This window comes from Mixophyes fleayi, chromosome 4 (assembly GCF_038048845.1).
Source record: "Mixophyes fleayi isolate aMixFle1 chromosome 4, aMixFle1.hap1, whole genome shotgun sequence".
Classification (NCBI taxonomy): Eukaryota; Metazoa; Chordata; class Amphibia; order Anura; family Limnodynastidae; genus Mixophyes; species Mixophyes fleayi.
Window position 1 is genome coordinate 126,026,731 of NC_134405.1, and position 19,213 is coordinate 126,045,943.

The following is a 19,213-nucleotide window of genomic DNA, read 5'->3' on the forward strand; positions in this document are numbered from 1 at the left end:
GACACTTGGTAAACCAACAATTGGCATTATATCTTAAAACATTAAAGGCAAATAGTCAAATAAAATAAAATAAGCCATTATCAGAAAAAATAATATCACTATAATGTAAAAATATATTATAAAAAGGCAAATTAATTTTCAGTGTTTTTCTGTATATCATATAATATGTTTCAAGCGAAAGTGATACTGCTGCTATACAGAGAACTGTGTATATTATTTGCATGTGCAGTTGACAGCAAAATTGCTAAATTAGCTTATATCTACTGAAAAGCACTAAGATTTTATATATATTATTTTTTTTTCAGGTATATGTAAAATGCTCTTGTATTAAAGGTTATAATAATTAAGCTCTATGTATTCTCCTTTTTCTCTATTAGCTGTATTTTTACACTTCAATTTAGATATGGGACACACCCCCACTCTGCTCCTAACTGTAAGTGAGGCCCAATGTGAGCACATGCATATATCTATAGTGAAAAATATCTACTAAGTACCTAAGATTTGGTATGTAACTATGACTTTAAAGTGATCGCTGAGTCTACAGACATGCACAATAACAATATCAATGCAATGACTTCCCAGTACTAAGAAAAAACAATCAATAGCATGTTTCAAACATGTTACATTTAATTATATGCTATTTTTTTGTCACTCTGCAAGTACTTTAAAGAGGGCAAGCATTACAGAATACTGTATGAGTGAATCATACTTAAATACTCAAACCCATGCAACAGTTCTTGATCAAGTGGATCCAGCTACTCTTTACATTCCGTGTCATCCACTATTTGAGCTGAGGCACACGAAAGAAACCCAATGCCTTTAAAAGCTTTCTAGCAAAGTAGAACAACATTGGTAGAAGTCTCATACTTCTAATGATCATACACTGCTGTCTACCACTTCTATCAAAACGCTATGAATGCTGCCAAAGTATTATACTTTAAAACTCTCATCTCCACTCAAGCTTCTAACCCCTAATGCCTTTTTAATACATTTAAAATTCTTCTCAACCCTCCCAAATCAATCCCTCTGACAACCATCATTGCCCAAAAATTTGCATTCTAATGCAAATACAAGATTGACAAGATCTGACATGAAATTGTATTCTTTTCCTCTACCTAGAACCTTCTCAATTCCTTCTCTGTGCCCTCTGACACCTTTCCACATATAAAGATCAAGTATCTACTTTGTTAATGTTTTTATAGTCTACTACATGTCTACTTGACCACATAGCTTCAAAAATCAGTCCATCCCTGTCTCCTGTGCTCATTCCAGCGTTAACTAAAATTTGTAATATCTCTCACCACTGGTATATTTCCATCATTATTTAGGTATGTAGCGATTATTCCTATTCTGAAAAAGAATTAATTCGGACCCAAACTCTCTCTCAGATTACAGTCCCTTCTCTCATTACCCTTGCCAAGCTTATTCAGAGGCTTGCCAATGTTTGCCTCACACACTTTCTTTCCTCACACAACCTTCAGTCAGGTTCTCATTGTCTACACTCCATAGGGACTGAACGGACTAAGGTGGTCAATGATTTGATCATTGACAAATCTAAAAGTAATTTTTCACTTCTAATTAAACCAGACCTCTCTGCTGCATGTGATACTGTTGACCACTCTTCTTATGCAAATGCTACATTCCCTAAGTCCTCAGGATACTGTTCTCATCCTATTTATCAAAGCACTTTTCAGTGTTTGTTTCTCTGCATCCCCCTCCTCAAGGCTTCCTCTATCAGTACAAGGTCCTCTGCTTTTCTCTATCTATACGACTTTGCTTGGAAAACTAATAAGCTCCCTTGAATTTCAGTGTCATCTATTTGCGGATGATACCCAAGGGATCATCCTTGCCTCAGAACTGTCATTTTGTCACACTTTCTGGAACTGGGGTGGCTGCTTGCTGGTATTGACACTACCCTACAGTGAAGTGCGGAGTCTAACGTGCCTCCAGTCTTCTCCGGGGACCCCCGCAAGGCAGTTTATGTTTCACTGCAGGAGACACACAGGTTGCGGTCCTCAAAGAGGGCTACCAATGAAGCAACAGATGGTGAAGAAAGTCAGGAAATCTTGGCACAGGAGAGATCCAAAAGTCAGGTCAGGTAAGCCAGGTCAAACACAAGAGTTAATAACACACCAGAAGGGCAAGGCAGAAGCAAGGTCACATGGAATCCGAGGTCAATAACTGGAGTCAACACAGAAAGATAATAAATAGCTCTGGAGTCGGGAGACCCAAACTTCTGGCACCCTAATGGTGCCAGAGTCTTCTACTTATAGGGAAGGAGAACAGCGTGATGTCAGCAGCCGTCACCGGGTCCAAGAGTAGCGTCCCGTTGCCTGGCAATGGGATGCGCATGCGTGGAAGCCCCTGCTCAGCAGTTGGAATCTATGCGCCTGTTTGCCGAGCAACCAGATGCAGCCGCAACACAGGAAGCAGGCGCCTATCCCTAAGTGAAAGCAGAGACACAGGGACGGTGCCTGACACCTTTGTTTACCGCATCCAATCTGTAATCAAATCCTGTTACATACAGTAAAAATAAGAAACAATTTAGATAGGCTATTTTAAACCTACAAATTGCAGCACGTATGGACACACCATTATTGTCATTATCAATGAATACATAATCAGAAAAATTCATATATTGATCAGGACTGGGGTAAATGTAATTGGATGATGACCGTGATCTCTGAGTGTAGGTTAATATCTGTGGCGAAATGTTGTTCTCCTTTTTTTGTGCAGTGGTTACAATTTTTCACACAGATCATTTTGTCCAAAGTAAATAGGTCTCTAAATGTGTGTGTGTATTAGTTCCATTTGTCTAATTTGTACAGTGGAAAACTGGGTAGTGGACTGGTAGTAGAAGACACTTGTGATCTCAGATCCCAGTCTTCCTTCTTATCCCTGTGTGAGCAGTAGGCATTGACTAGGCCTGGCTGCTAGGCTCTATTACTTTGGGTTTTGTATTTAACCCTTTTGCTAACAGGGATCGGTGCCACATTTACACTTCAGGAGGATGCACTATTTTTACACTGTTATTTTATTGTTTTTTGTACTGCTTCTTTTGTTTTATAACATGTGTTAACATGCCATACCATATAGTTCGATTTCAAGAAATCCCTTCCATCAGTCCCTTCTTGCCCCACCCTCATCACCCTTCCTTCCAACTTGACCCATATTTCATCCTCCTCAGAGGATGCTATATCCACCCCACAACCCAATTCCACAACCTCTCGCTAGCCCACAGACCTCTTCTCCGGTATCTGCAGATGAAGTCCAAACCATTCTATCCTCCTCACCTTCCTCCACTTGGCCCCTAGATCCAGTCCCCTTTCATCTCCTCCCCTCTTTCTCTCTCTCTCTCGTGGCCGCTCCTACCTTACCCACCTCCTCAAACTATACATCTCCTCCGGTACCTTCCCACCTACCAAACCTCAACCAATCCCCTCCTACATCTCCATACTCATCTCTACTCACACTCATTCCCAATCTCACTGCCTTGCCAATGGCAGCTGCCTCACTGCCAAACTGATTACAGGAGTGACCATAGATTTCCGAATGTGTATAATTAGTGATTCTCTTAATGAGTAGAGGGAACTTTAGTCAATGAATTCTTACAAAATGCCCAATGCATGCTTCAAGCGGCCACATAATTGTACATGTTAAAATAATTCAGCGCTGCGGAATTAGTGCGCTATATAAATAAATGGTGATGATGATGATGATGATAATGAAACAATAAAAGTTGCTTATTTAGTCCTAGCATTCTTATTCACATTTACATATCAGACAAGTGACTCATTTTCTATTCTTCATTTTCCATTCATTCTATTTATTGTTGTACTATCCTTTGAGTTATTCTTTGGTATATAGGTTTATCAGGAAGTAAACAAAAATGTAGCTTTATTTGTATTTTAGCTGTTATTTGCAAATAGGCTCTCCTTTTCTCAGCCCTGGCTAGCTCTCTGGTGTCGGTATAATCGATCAGAAGGTCACTGCATATGCAGTCTGTCAGCAATGTCTCCGGGGCTAGCACAGGATTTCTAGAGGGGGGGGTTCATTTTTGATTTTGGAACAAAGCAAAAACAAAACAAAAACAAACTTGCTACTATATAAACCATCAACAGACACTTTTTTGCAGTGAAATTCTTTGACTGTAAATAAGAAATTTGGTTGAGTGTAAGATATAATCTTATAATAACTGGCGCAGAAGCAGCTACTGAGAGGCGATTGCTCCACTGTTTCCATTTGCCATTTTTCAGGATTTTTTTTCCTAAATCCCTGGTACTTCTAACTTATTTTAATATTTTAAGTTTAACTTTAATTTAAAAAAAAAAAAAAAAAAAAACATGGCCACCGCCGGGCTTCCGAGACTTTTGGAGTTGTTTGGGCAGGTTAGATTTTCCCAAATGTACAGCATGGGAGTGAACTAGAGAGAAGTGGCAATGTGCAGTGTCCATATGTACAGCAGAAGAATTGTATAAAGAGAAGTTGTACTGTGCAGTGTCCACACATTCAGCATAGCAAAACAATTCAGAATTGCCTACAAAACAGAAATTAGGCAGTAGTGCTGTATTCAGATATGAATAGTAGAACGATAAAATGTACATAAATGTAATAAAATGTTACATATAAAAAAATTAGGCATAAAGTAAGCTGCACATTAATGTGAATGCTGCTTTAAATAAATCTGAGCTTCTAACAAAATTAATATTACTCTACAAAACTAATATTAATCTTCATTCCCAACCAATTAAAATAAAAACTATTAAAATTAGTGTCATAGTTACTTACCCAGTGCTGCACATCAGACTTCAGATAATAACAGGTCCTTTACTTTCTGTACTTTCTGTCATACAAACACTAAATACAAAACTAAAAATAATACACTAGAGACAAAAGTGAGGGTGGCCATTTTGTTCAGGCCAAAGTTCATGAAAACATATGCAGACGCCCATCAAAATATTTCCTAGCTCCAGACAATGTGTTATAGTCATTTAATATACCTACTAGCTGTGAGGTTCCATGATTAGAAAAGGGGGGGGTTCTTGGTAATTTTGAGGCCAATTTAAAATAACTTAGTCTTGATATGATTTTTTCAAATTCACATTTCTTGAGCTTTGCACAGAGGTGTATGTGTGTGATGTGGTTCCAATACTTTTGGAATGATGTTTGATAGTTGATGATAGAACACACATACTATCCAGATATATAATGACATACTGGTCTAGTACGTCCCTAAAAATGTAATTGACACAATGTTGACATATTGCTGGGACGAAGCATGGCCCAAAAAGCATTACTCGATATTCAAAATTTCTGTGTTGGATTCTATATTCTGTTTTCCACCTTATCTCCAATTAGAAGCACCCCTCAGATCTAACTTTGTAAACCATAATTGTGGGGTTGATTTAAAAGTTCTTCATAAGCATGGCTCTCCATATATTCACCCACCAAACCCATGGATGCAGAGTCTGAGATAGCCAAAGGTACAATGAGCAGGAGGTAGGTGGACTGATGCAGACTGAGCTGTGAGGCTGGAGAGCCCACAATGCTACACTATGCATGTATAATATTACACTAACAATACCCATGAGGAAAAGGGATACCCATATATCACAAATAAACAGCAAACTTGTATACTAAAGTAAAATACACAATGCAAAGGTTATTTATACAGAAGAAAACATTTAGATTTTCAAGTGCAATCTAATGTACACATGCCGCTCAGCACCACTAGGACAATTTAAATAATATTGTTTTTATTATACCAATATCACTCTATTCTTACTTATACATCTATATAATTATTTGCAACCTTGAATCAATATAATGTATATTCATCCTACTAAATATATGTAATTTTAGTACATAAGATACGTTGGTGATGGAAATGTGATGGAAATGTGATGAGTTTAATGATTGTAGCTTTAAATTAGACAGTTACAAACCGGTTATCAGAACTCATCCGGCAGTTGTATTATCTTCTGCAGTATGATAAACAGAGGTCTAATATATCAAGGCGATTTATTTGGTTTTTTTCCATTTCTTTTTTAGTTTACTCCTGAGTGATATGTGGTGAAACTCCAGTTGATGTGTGGATAATGAATAATGGTTCTCACTATGTATTCTTTTTATATGATAATGTCACTAATACACAAATACAGTTATGTGGTCCATTGATGATGAGCAACATTATAGTCTATGGAAAACAGGAGTTTAACCATGTATCACTAAAGAGTGAACTAATAAAGAAAACGCTGATAACCAAATAACTTGCCTCCATATATATTAGATGTCTGTTTATCATACTACAGAAGATAATACAGCTGCCGGAGAAATTCTGATAACTGTTTATTAACTGTCAGATTTATAGCTACAACCATAAAAATCATCTCATTTCACCAACGTGCACCAAGGTTTCTAAAGTTATATGTATCTAGTAGGATGAATGTATTTTGTATTGATTCAAGTTTGTAAATAATTCTATAGATATATAAGTAAGAATAGACTTATATCAGTATAATAACTGAATGTTGCAATCATTACCAGTTTCAGAGTAACTTAACATAAGTACATTTTTAAGAAATAGCTTAAGAAAGGATGATTAATAATAATTAGCGAGTTTAGCAATTGCACTAAAAATTCACAGTATACCTAGCATTGATTAATGCATTTCGGATGACAAACATCATCATAGTAACACATACAGACATATTTGGGAGTTTATAGTTGCATAAAAAATTATCCATTATATTAACCTAATTGAATTGTAAAATAGTGATATATCTTTACTCAACCCAGAAGCTTTTCATCAGTTAATTAGTGTTAGGGAGATCTTTGCCACGTCTCCTTGGTGTGTGTACTTGGAGAGCCAACAGTTCTCATCCAGGGATCGAAGTTCTGCAGGACCACATCAAGAGAAATATCCATACACTATTCCACCTTTGTGCCCATTTACCACCCCAGAGGGTATCACTCTATTTGTGTATATGTTGATAAAATATAGGCCACCAAGGCTTTGATTATGTTTACTTCTGAAACTAAATGACAAGTTGTGTACTTTGTAATCATCTTCTATATTGTTATATTCATATATCCTCTTTTTAGGATTTTTGATCCTACCTATATATTGCTTATAGCATGTACCCTATATAAGGTAAATAGTAGTGTTGTAGTGTCATATGACACATAAGTCTTTACACCACTCCATCCGACGCACCATGCTCCTTAGCAGTCTTTGACCCCGCTCTGTGATTTTATGTGGTCTTCTGCTTCGTAGCTGAGTTGCTGTTGTTCCTAAACACTTCCTCTTTCTAATAATATCACTTACAGTTGACTGTGGAATATCCAGCAGGGATGACATTTCACAAACTATCTTATTACAAAGTTGTAATTCTATCACAGTACCACAGTTGAGGTCACTAAGCTCTTCAGAACGACCCATTTTGTTTCACAAATGTTTGCAAACGTAGACTGCATGGCTAGGTGCTTGATTTTATACATCTCTGGCAACGGGTCTGATTGAAACACCTCAATTCAACAATTAACAGGTGTAACCAAATACTTTGGCCCATATAGTATAAATTAGACAACTGTGACCAGCCTACCATACGGAATACATCAAAGGATTTGCTATAACTTACACCCAAGATACTAAGTTATCATCTAATAAAACTTCATTGTCTAATGATGTATTTAGGTACATACAATCTTGGTTGGCGACAGAGTGGATAATGTAAGAATATGACCAGCACAAAATGTTACACCATGCCTTTTCTTGTGCCCCAACCATATTCACAACACCCACCATTCTAATGTAGTGTATACATCAAAAAAGCCCCATTTGACCAGTACATAGTGAGTGGACCAGTAAGCAGACCCATTTGACCAGCACAGACTGCTGTATCACCTGACTAATAAACAGACTCCATTTAACCAGTATAGATAAGAACTAGTTAACTGCCACATCTGATCAGTATACAGTTCAAATTAGGTTTGTACCCTAGTTGACTGTGTGGGAGTTCAACAGAGGAAATGTAGCTACCTTCATTATAAAAGACACTACAGACTGCTCTACAGGTGCTCAAGCTCTGCAGTGATTCTCAAGTGCAGCCATAAGTATTGCTATTGCCATGCTGCAATCAACAAAGTACTGGTGGCCATAATAAAACCTTCTGGTGACACTAGGAGATCTTCTGACCACACATGAAGCACTGCTTACTCTGTTTTCACTGATAGGTCAAGTAGCAAATTTAAAATTGGGAAAGGCAGGGCACCCATGACTGGTGAAGGCACCTGCCTTTACATGTTTAATATAAATCTGCCCTATGTATCCTATTATAATTTATCTCATATATACACTAATGTAACATCTGTTGTACAAAGGTAGCCGCATGCCCAAAATAGCACCAATTTTATACAGGTCAGAGTTCTCGTGACAAAATAATAAATGAGAAGCCACAATTTTAGCTTATAATGTAAAATAATAGAGTGATTGTAAAATGACACTCAAAGCCGCCAAATGGAATCCCTCAAAGTGAATAAAGCACAATACCAGATGTTAGCATAGCCAGCACTATAACTAATTGGGACCTGCTAAACCAGTGTTGGCTAACCTGTGACACTTCAGGTGTTGTGAAACTACAAGTCCCAGCATACCCTTCCATCAATAAGTTGCTATATATTGGCAAAGCATGCTGGGACTTGTAGTTTCACAACAGCTGGGGTGTCACAGGTTAGCCAACACTCTGCTAAACCAATACTTTCTATACACATCCCAGATGTCCTATCCGATGATATGTCATTCATTAAATGCATTATATTAATAAATAAAATGTTAGTAAGTTATGTAGAGTCATAGAAGATGATTACTTTATTATATCACCAAATAGTCTAGTTCATTGCTAAGCAAAGATTTCTCATATCACAAAACTAATAATTTTAAGCCTCCTGGATTTTGCGATGTTTCTCTTTATGTGCACTTTTGAGAGCAAGTAACTGTCATTCTTACCTAAGATTATCTTAGGTTGAATTATAGTAGCACTTAATTAAAAGCGGTTAAATGTGCTAAAAATTGTGATTGGTACATCTGAAATGTAGACGTTTTTTAATTGCCTTCTTAATCTCCTTATTCCTTAGACTGTATACAACAGGATTTAACAGTGGAGTCAACACTGTATAATTGATGGTTACCAGTTGATCATATTGTGGTGCATATATCTGCTGTGGTCTTACATACATAAAAGCTACACTTGAAAAGAAAATCAGCACAACAGAGATATGAGCTGCACATGTTGATAAAGTCTTGCTGCGTCCTTCTGCTGTGTTCATCCTCATTATTGTTATCAGGATTTTAATGTAAGTCAAGACAATAAATACAGAAGTTAGTATAATAATGCATGAGTTAATGACAAAGTCAACAATAACATTGAGAGAAGTGTCTGTGCAAGCCAGATGTAATAGAGGAGACAAGTCACAAAAAAGATGGTGTATTTCATTAGAACCACAAAATGGAAGCGAAGATGCTAATATCAGTTTTGTTACAGGACTCATAAAACCACACAACCAACATCCAAAAATTAGATACTTGCAACATCTGGAAGTCAGGATAGTAGAATATCGCAGAGGGTTGCAAATAGCTATGTAGCGATCGTAGGCCATAATTGTCAAAAGGTAATTCTCAGTTATCCCCAGTGAATGAAAAAAATACATCTGAAGTAGACAGACGGGCAAATCAATGTAAACGCTCCCGATCCAAAATATAAGCAGTATTTGAGGAATTGTTACAGCAGTATAACATATATCAAGAAAAGATAGCATTCCTACAAACATGTACATGGGTGTGTGGAGACGTGTGTCAATCCAGATCATGAAAGTTATTGTTACATTTCCAGTAATTATAAGAAAGTAAGCAAAAAGCAACATTGCAAAAATAGGATGACGCGATGATACCAAGCTTGAAAATCCCAAAATAACAAATTCAGTAATTGTTTGGTTCATTGTAACATGGGTTATTGACTATTGATGACACTGAAGTATCAGAATTAAGAAATTGTATGATATACTTGCTACATCCACAAGTATTAGAGACTTTTCAATATTGGAATTAAGAAACTATACAATCTATTCTCATTGTAATGCTCACAAGTACTAGAGAAACTTTAATATTGAAATAAGGAAACTGATTTTTTTTTTTTTACTGGTTTGTTTTTTTGTAATCACTCTGTATAGTGATAGAATGTTCACAGTTACGGTCCTGTTGTCCTACTCTGGTAGTGCCACTCACAGCAGCATCAAGCAAGCTGTTATCAGGGTTTCTTACATGAATTCCTAAAAGGGTATCATATAATAGTCAGATGAATAATTTATGCACGTGGATTGCAAACGAAAAGTAGCTTTCTCAAAAGACAGACATATGAAGACATATGAAGGAAATGATGAAATTGTATTATATTAACATGGTAGGGAGTGAATTGTGTCACAGTTTATTGAACCTGACAGCCCAAATATTACATAGTAATATTACATAATGTAATTTCCTGTCTCAAAAATAACTATTTTCTCTGTTAAACACAATTTCACTCTTAAAGGATACATCTGATAAGGAAACACTTAATTATGCAGGCTGATTCACCGGTATATAGATGTAGCAATTGTTGCGCCATTCATATGCTACCATGTCATATTCCATTATTCTAAAGTAAAATTCTCCAACTTGTATAAGAACTAAATTGTTTTAAATTTAGATTAGTACACACTGCAAAGTAAGACATGTTTGATACTGCCAAACTTCAAACAGTGTCCACATTCCTTTGGCTAGACCATTTGGTTCAATTGCACTCAGCAAAACTCTGATTTAGTGATTTGCTAAATTATTGTTAAGTTTCTTTAGTTAGTTGGCTATACCAAAACTGTTTAATTTCTGCAAATAGTGCTTCTTTGTTTTGATTTTTAGGCTATGCCACCTTCAGAATATGGCTTTTCATTAATACTCAGACTACTTAAATCGAGTTGAAATCAGCTATCCTATGATCAAATAGGAAAAATATATAAATAGTTATCATAATAAAAAAAAGTATATTAAGAGAAATATTACTTCCTAAATGATGGCATGAAAATTTAATGTCAAACATTTTTCATCTATAAGTATCACATCATTTTTCCTTAGTCATTCAAGCAAGGCTACTGTTTTCTCTTATCATGGGGGCAATCAGAAAATTGTGCTTACCTGCTGTGACAGGGTGGACCACATATGTCAACCTATCATGTTGCTGGAGAACGGCTGGGCTTGCCTTGCCACAGTCCCCTTTCTGTATCCCAATTGCGCCCCTCTAAATGCAGTAGGAGGAGCTCTGCTACCATTACTAGGCTCCTTCACTGGCATCTAGAACCGCTTCCTTCTGAGTAACTCTAACTTCTAGTGTACCCTCTTGCTGGGTACCTGGACTGGTACCCCTGACCTTGTCACGGGCACTAGGAGTTTTACCCAGAATTCACCAGGTGTAGCTACACTTACCAGAGGTGCGAACCTCTGGGTAGTGTGGTGAATCAGTGGAACCATACAATAGAATAGAGGAAAGGAATGTCAATAGTATAAATGCTGAGTCTTGGCACCGTGGAACTGTGATGGTACAGCAGATTAATAAGCAGGATCCAATGAGGAAAGAGTCCAAGTGCCTTAGCACGCAGATAGCATATAGTAGGCCAGTACTTGATAACTGGATAACATAAGCAAAGACCAATCAACAATGCAGTAGAAGAGTCAGCGACTTGCAGCTATAATACAGAGACACTTGTAGACTTTAGTCCAGCTAATAGGTACCATACTGAGTATTAGCTATATCACAAGGAGACATGAGTGGTCTACAGCTGGTAGGTTTCACCACAGATATGTAGAGAAGACTTGTCCAGCGCAGGTATGTAACGGAATAGCGTGAGTGGTCCGCAGTTGGCAGCTTACACCACTGATGAGAAGAGAAGACTTGTCCAGGTGCAGGCATATAACGGGGTAGCGTGAGTGGTCTGCAATTGGCAAATTTTACCACTGATGTGTAGAGAAGTCTTGTCCTAGCACAGGCAGGTAACCGGATAAGGTGAGTGGTCTGCAATTGGCAAGTTGTACCACTGATGTGAAGAGAGGACTTGTCCAGGTGCAGGCATGTAACGGAGTAACGTGAGTGGTCTGCAATTGTCAAGTTTTACCACTGATGTATAGAGGAGACTTGTCCAGGTGCAGGCATGTAACGGAGTAACGTGAGTGGTCTGCAATTGGCGAGTTTTACCACTGATGTATAGAGGAGACTTGTCCAGGTGCATGCATGTAATGGAGTAGCGTAAGTGGTCTGCAGCAGGTAAGTTCTACTACTGATGTGAAGAGGAGACTTGTCCAGGTGCAGGCATGTAAATGGAATACCGTGAGTAGTCTGCAGCGGGTAAGTTCTACTACTGATGTAAAGAGGAGACTTGTCCAGGTGCAGGCATGCAAATGGAACAGCGAGAGCATTCCTACAGCGGGTGAGTTCTACTACTGATGTAAAGAGGAGACTTGTCCAGGTGCAGGTATGCAAATGGAATAGCGAGAGTAGTCTTGCAGTGGATGAGTTCTACTACTGATGTGAAGAGGAGACTTGTCCACAGCAAACGGATAACACGAGCTGAAACAGGAAACACCTCAGAGTCTCAAGGGTATGAGAACCAAGAACAGGCAAAGGTAATAGGGCAAAAGGTCCCTTAAGTACTGAGAGGTGATTAATTAACCAATGAGACTAGAGGCGAGGTATTAACAGTTCAGGGTTTCTGCACATGCGCAATCTTAGTCAAGATGGCGGGTGGCCGCGGCTCAGGAGTGGCGCCGGCAGGAGCGAGAGAGACCCATGTCCCAAACTAGAGGCACTAACAGTCCGGTGAGTGACAGACCTCTTCCTTCAGATCAGGGTAGCTGTGGATGATTCCTCCTGGCCTATCACACTGGCCAGAGTTGCAGGGTAGTGGGCTGATCATTGGTATTAAATGCAGGGTCCAAACCTCAGAACAGCCGGATAACGGATTAGATTGGTCTAATCTCTGGTCACAGGTAAGTAGGCATCAAAGCAGGATCCCTAAACAGAGATATTTATTAGCTCAGGAAGTTCTTATAAGGGCCGTTACACACTAATTTGAAGTACTATTGATCAACCAGAAGTTACAGATGGAATAATATATAACATGGTCAAAGAGGACTCTTTTTATACAGTTTCTGACACACATGTTGGCAGGGGGTAACCTAGCCACCTGGCCCCACAAAGTCTGAGATATTACATCCAATGTTTACCCTCAGGATGTAAAATTCTCTACACTTGGAGATAACACAATTTAAATTTAACAAAATTTACATCAATCTGTGATTTCCCAAATCACATGCTGTTCCATTATTCAGACATTTTCTAAGACAATGGATGAAAAGTAATGACCCCCTGTTGTGCATTCAGACTCACAAATGAAAACACTTAATTTGCATGGGACATCCTTTTTTACAAAAAAAACAGCTTCCTAACATGGCATAATACCTCATAAATCAATATGAAAATACATTTACACTCCAGGACTTAGCCCTTTTTGGCGCTACGCGCTGGTTACTAACTATATATATATATTTTTATATATATTACATAGACTTACAGTTAAATTGTACTCATCACACTATTAAATTCATAGTATGCACTGACTTATTTATGTATATATATGGTTAATGTATGCACTCTTCAATGGTGAAACTATTACAATGAACATCTTAGGACTGCTCCCTGGCATTAGCCTCCATCTGGCTAAGTGAATGCAAACCAGTTATGGTACAAGCATATTAGCAGTTTTACATACTCTCATGACCAAATTTCACTCTACCATGGAACCTTAAGCTAGTTTTACACACACTTCAAAATTCAATCATTATTAGCCATAAATACAGGAACTCTAGAACTCCCCCTTCTAGAACAACAACTGCCAACATGCCATGGTAGTCAGCGCCCACTGGCACAAGTAGTTAAACATACCTACATAATAGGAAATAAACACACAGATGCCTTATTTGAAATAATCTTCCAGACGCCACTTTTATCACTTTATTTTACTTTTAAATCCACAGCGTATTTTCTTGGTTGTAGCAAGCACTGCCACTGGAAGTAATTATTGTGTAATGTGCTCCTTTGTCTAAAGTGGTTTAACAGCAATTCACATATAAATGCAGGTCACCTTTTCAGTCTAAAAACTGGTTTTACTACTATGTGTAACAATGCCAATATGGCTGATTTAACCATGTGGTTTGAGATATGGCAAACATGGCTGAAACTGAAACAGAGGCCAGTGCGTCAGAAAACTGAATATCATTATCAGCCACCAAGAAAACGTAATTGAAAAAATAAAAATGCATTCATCATCATCAATATTTATTTATATAGTGCCAGCATATTATATGTGCTTGTTCCCAATTGGTGCTTTACAATTGGGAACAAGCACAGTAATAAAACAATACAGGGTAATAAAGAGAGATAAGTAAGAGGGCCTTGCTCGCAAGCTTATAATCTATGGGACAATATGATACATCAACATCATCACCATTTATTTATATAGCGCCACTGATTCCGCAGCGCTGTACAGAGAACTCATTTACATCAGTCCCTGCCCCATTGGGGCTTACAGTCTAAATTCCCTAACACACACACACACACACACACATACACACACACACACACACACACACACACATACACACAGACTAGGGTCAATTTGTTAGGAGCCAATTATCCTACCAGTATGTTTTTGGAGTGTAGGAGGAAACCGGAGCACCTAGAGGAAACCCACGCAAACGCGGGGAGAACATACAAACTCCATGCATATAAGACCATGATCAAAAATTGAACTCATGACCTCAGTGCTGTAAGGCAGAAGTGCTAACCACTAAGCCACCGTGCTTAGTGGCTAGCATGAGGTTAAGTGCTCCATATTGCATATTGGTCCAGCCAGATTGCAAAGGTAAAAAGTGCTTCATTTGACAGATCTGGACAGTGTTCCAGAGTCAGCCCAAGACATTGCCATGACTGCAAATGATAAACTGGGCAGCTTGGAACCTGTCAGGTGTATTGCTTAACAAATGGATACAGACAATCAGCAGAGGCACGGTATGAATTTACTGACAGGTAATGTCACTATAGCGGTTCGCTTTCACTCAGTTGTATCTCTGTTCCATTTAATATGTATTTACCTGTGGTCCTGATTTCACAACTTGTCCCATTGTACACTCAACATGTGGCTTTGGTACATGTGGCATATTATAGACAAATGAAATATTGGAAAAGTACATAAAGAACATGAAGGACTTGATCTCCACCTTGACCAGCAGCATTGAATAGATTGTGCCAGAAAAGCACTTTTGAACTCTGTTAACCCAGTGGTCTATAATACATAACCTTTTACTGGACAAGGGTCACAATGTTCAATAAGCACTACCTATGTGGCACACAAACAGCGATGAACCCACTGCTGCATCTCACAGAGCAGCAGGGCAGGACTGGCCATCTGGTACCCTGCACAGAGATCATGTGAGTATTTGTATACTCACATGATCACGGTGCCCCTGCCTTCACTCTCAAATTATTTTTTTTTAACCTTTATTTTTTCATCTTTTTTATTTGCGCAACGGGGGGGGGGGGGGGTTGGGAGCCTCCGGAGCCACGATCATATGAGTATACAAATACCCACATGATTACGGCTCCGGCGTCCCTCTCCCCGCCCCCTCCATTTGCACTGAATGTTGGGCGTGACGTGATGACATCACGCCCGACATTCAGTGAGGAGTGGTGCACAGAAGAAAGAAGATAGAAGAGAAGAAAAGAAAATAAAGATGAAAGAAGGACATACAGAGATAAGTAAAAGACTCGAAAACCACAGAGAGACACAGGGGGATGAAGAAAGGGGGGGGATAAAAGGTACAGGGGGTTGAAGAATAATGAGGGGGATAAAAGGCACAGGGGTTGAAGAATAAGGAGGGGATAAAAGGCACAGGGGGATGAAGAAAGGGGGGAATAAAAGGCACAGGGGATCAAGAAGGGGGGAGCAGCATGGCACAGGGTGATGAAGAGGGGCAAAAGCAGCATGGTAGAGCATGATAAATGGAAGTAAAGCAGCATGGAATGCGCAATGTGATCATAAGGAGGCATGGCGTGGTTGTGATGAAGGGGCACAGTGTGATCATAAAGAGGCACATTGTGGTGATGAAGGGGCACAGTAATGTGTGCGTGATGGCACAGGGAGCTTTTAGCAATGTAGTGTGAGGTAGATGGTGGCTAATTAATGGGAGATAATTTGTTTGAAGGGTAATGGTGGGGCAATGTAATAGTGGGGACTATTAATTTAAGATGGGGTGGTTTGGGGGCTATTGAATGTCGGGGTGAGTTTGGGGAGAATGAGGTCTCTTTATTAAATGTGACTATGAATTTAATGGCTGTGATGGTTGCAGGAAATAGGTATATTTATGAAATGTAAATACCATTAATTTATTGCTGGGGCTGTATGTAGGGAGGGAAATAGGTTTATTTATTAATATGGAATACTATTATTTTAATGTTGGGGCTGGAGTGAGGCCTAATTTTAAAACGTGGATGCTATATTGATTAAAAGCGGTGCTGGTTTAAGTTTTCTGAACCCATTTTTTTTTCCAAATAGGGCCCTCAACATTCCAGGATCCAGACAAGCAGCAACTGATCTGAAGACACCAGCAGCCACAAGTGGTGACAATGACAAAACAGGTAAGAGAGACCAGGATAGTCTGCCAACTGTCCTGAATTTAGTGGGTGACTGTCCCGCTTAGTCAGGATTTGGTCTGACTTCAAAGACAGTTGGGAGGTATGTCCTGCTTCACATTGTACTGCTTGTAAAGGCAGAACTGTGTGCACCTAACAGTAGTGTTCACAGTATTGCCTGTGTATTTGTTGAAAATGTGTCTAATAACCATACTACATCATAGTATGTCTTAAGTGCCCTGGGCCCCCCGTGCCTTAATCCAGCTCTGGTTAGCAGGAGGAATCTGATAGTTGCTCCCAGTCCCCGGACATGACACAACCTGCTGAGCAAGCCGAGGAGCTCTAAGTCTAATGAGATTTATTAATCTTGTGAGACTAAGAGCTTCCCTGCTCACTCTACAGGAAGTTCCCACCCTGATGGATGTCAGCAGCATCAAATGCATAGATAAGTACAGTGGACTGGGGTGTTGTAATGTGTTTCTGAGGTGGGGAGTGGCGTGATGTGGATGGGGAGGGTCTGATAAATGTAATATTTTATTATAATGTATGTATCAATGCCCCATGTTGACCACGCCCCCAACATAATGTGGCCACGCCCTTGTTTTTTTCCTGCTCATCATCAGAGGTGGGCCTGTATGCTTCAAATGCCAGGGCTGATTATTAGTCCCAGTCCGGCCCTGCAGAGCAGGTACCTAGTGTGCCAACTAGAAGTCACACCAATAACACAGGAATCTTCACCATCAGAAAACAGAATGGATCACGCTGGATCACCAGAGGAAACAGACCATCTTGCTATGGGGACCAAAATGTGTAACAGAGCATTTCCTATACTGGACTCTACAAGAATGAATTTTCTCCAACATAGTCAGCGTAACGACCCACAGAGGTTTGGCCAGTTGCTGTTCTAAGAACTGGTAACATTTGATTTGTACATGTCTTTGACTCACAGAGTGAATAATGGTAGTTCTAGGGGTAAGAGGGCACTGCTAAGCAAATTGCAAAAAGTAATTGTCAAGGAAACACAGCCCTGTTTTCTAATGATTACAGAAGTAGTAAAAAGAAACAAAAATTATTATTGAATGGTATGATCTGGATTTACAGAGCTAACTAATTAGATTAAAGAAATTGTGTTCTCATTTTAATACAGTATTCATCCCCAGGCCTACAGAACTGAAAGTAGCTGGATACTGGCACAGCTTTGCCACCAGTCTGAATAAGGCATGCTATTGCATTGTGGATGTACTCCATTGACAGTGCATATTTATATAAAATTTTCATCTCTGGACCTAAAGAACTATAAGGGCTGTATGGACCCACATGGTTAACAACCTGAAGGAGGCACATTGGATGAGCTGACAAAGTGTTTATATATATATATATATATATATATATATATATATACACATATATATATATATATATATATATATATATATATATATATATACACTCCCTTGTCCTGGCTCTCTCCCCCAGTACCACCCTATTTGTGTCTCCCCCTTTCCTTTAGGGTGTAAGCTGGATAAGGCAATGTTTGTCACCAAACTGTTTTTGGATGGTTGGGAGAGGATTCTTGGAGGATGTTTTGGTACCATTCTTTATTCATGGCTGTGTGCCCACTCCCCTGGCTGAGAAGCAACCCCACACATGAATGGTCTCAGGATGCTTTACTCTTGCAATAACACAGGACTGATGGCAGCGCTCACCTTTCCTTCTCGGGACAAGCGGTTTTCCAGATACCCCAAACAATCTGAAAGGGGATTCATCAGAAAAAAAATGACTTTACCAGCAGTCCAATCCTTGTACCTTTTGCAGAATATCAGTCTGCCCCTGATGTTTTTCCTGGAGAGAGGTGGTTCTTTGCTGGCCTTCTTGACACCAGGCTATCCTCCAAAAGTCTTCGCCTCACTGTGCGTGCAGATGCACTCACACCTGCCTGCTGTCATTCCTGAGCAAGCTCTGTATTGGTGGTGCCCCAATCACGCAGCTGAATCAACTTTAGGAGACAGTCCTGGTGCTTGCTGGATGTTCTTGGGCACCTGAAGCCTTCTTCACAACTATTGAACCTCACTCCTTGAAGTTCTTGATGATCCGATGAATGGTTCATTTAGGTGCAATCTTACTAGCAGCAATATCCTTGCCTGTGAAGCCCTTTTTGTGCAAAGCACTGATGACTGCACTTCAACAATGGTTAACAGAGGAAGAACAATGATTTCAAGCACCACCCTTCTTTTAAAGCTTTGAGTCTGTTAATCTAACTCAATCAGCATGACAGACTGATTTCCAGCCTTGTCCTCGTCAGCACTCTCATCTGTGTTAACGAGAGAATCACTGACCTGATGTCAGCTGGTCTTTTTGTGGCAGAGTTGAAATGTTGTTTTTGGGATAAAATTCATTGTCATGGCAAAGAAGGACTTTGAAATTAATTGCAATTCATTTGATCA

At 39.1% G+C, this 19,213-nt stretch overlaps 1 protein-coding gene across 1 annotated transcript; it reads right to left on the minus strand.

The window, feature by feature from the left end:
* Positions 1–9,063: 9,063 nt before the first annotated feature.
* On the minus strand, positions 9,064–9,996 carry LOC142150743 (olfactory receptor 6N1-like). Its single transcript, XM_075205936.1, has one exon. The coding sequence runs from the start codon at positions 9,994–9,996 to the stop codon at positions 9,064–9,066; it is 933 nt and encodes a 310-aa protein (XP_075062037.1).
* Between the last annotated feature and the right edge of the window lie 9,217 nt (positions 9,997–19,213).